General features: G+C 56.7%; 1 protein-coding gene across 1 annotated transcript; it reads left to right on the forward strand.

Annotated features, from left to right (window-relative positions):
• Positions 1-362: 362 nt before the first annotated feature.
• LOC107302340 (steroidogenic factor 1-like) lies at positions 363-700 on the forward strand (the record flags this gene model as incomplete). The annotated part of the gene is made up of 1 exon (XM_015831434.1): positions 363-700. A coding segment is annotated over one exon (338 nt), but the record flags the coding sequence as incomplete, so codon positions are not given.
• Positions 701-1,037: the final 337 nt, after the last annotated feature.

A 1,037-nucleotide genomic window follows, 5' to 3' on the forward strand; every position in this document is an offset into this window, starting at 1 on the left:
GCTCCGTCTCTGCCGCTTGCCAGCTACGCCTCGGCCGGCGCAGGGGGCGGAACCACGCATGCGCGGTGCTCCCGGGCAGGGAAAGTCCTCGACTTACGACCGGTTGGGTAGTCCTCGACTTACGACCGGTTTAGTCCTCGACTTACGACCGGTTTAGTCCTCGACTTACGACCGGTTGGGGTCGCGGCATTAAAAAGGTTGAGAACCACTGAGGTAGAGTGTCCCTTTATCATATTTTTGTATGGTAATACCAAGTAGGAAGAGTTCTGGTTTTAGTTCTACCTCTGTTGTTAATATTTCTTCTAACCATTTTTTAACCTTGTTCCAAAAAACACGGGCTTTCAGGCCCTCTCTTAATGCAGCTTGCCCCCAAGGAAACTCCTGGCTGGCTGGGGAAGGGGGCAAGGCCGGAGCTGACCTCCCCCTGCCCGTTTTTCTCCTTTCGGCTGCAGATGTGAAGTACGTGGAGAACTCCAGCGTGGTGAAGGAGGCCCAGGAAAAAGCCAACACAGCCCTGATGGAGTACACCATCTGCCAATATCCGCACGTCACGGACAAATTCCGGCAGTTGCTCATCCAGCTGGCGGACATCCGGGCCCTCAGCATGCAGGCCGAAGATTACCTGTACCACAAACACCTGAGCGGGGAGGTGCCTTGCAACAACCTGCTGATTGAAATGCTGCATGCTAAGCGGACTTGACCCCAGGCAGGGGACGGACGGACGGACGGAGGCGGATGGAGGAGGCTGGGGCAGTGGGGAAGAGTCAGGCCAGGGGGAGGGAGTTGAGCGGGGTTGGCAATTAGGGGAGCCCTCCCCTAATCTGGGCTTGACCTCTCATTGTCCAGCCTGCTGGAATTGGGCCAATCCCACCCAATTGGGTCTTTTTGTCCCAAGATGCTGCGATGTTTGGAAAGCCGAAAGAGCAACTTAACGCTTGGAGATGGTTTGGCGGCTGAGTCTGCCGTGGGGGACCCCCAAATCTGGGGTGAGTGGGTGGGTGGGGGCAGAGAGAGGAGCTGCCCTGTCTTTTCTTCCC

The sequence above is a fragment of the Protobothrops mucrosquamatus genome, unplaced genomic scaffold (genome assembly GCF_001527695.2).
Source record: "Protobothrops mucrosquamatus isolate PMUCROS unplaced genomic scaffold, P.Mucros_1.0 scaffold50545, whole genome shotgun sequence".
Taxonomy (NCBI): domain Eukaryota; kingdom Metazoa; phylum Chordata; class Lepidosauria; order Squamata; family Viperidae; genus Protobothrops; species Protobothrops mucrosquamatus.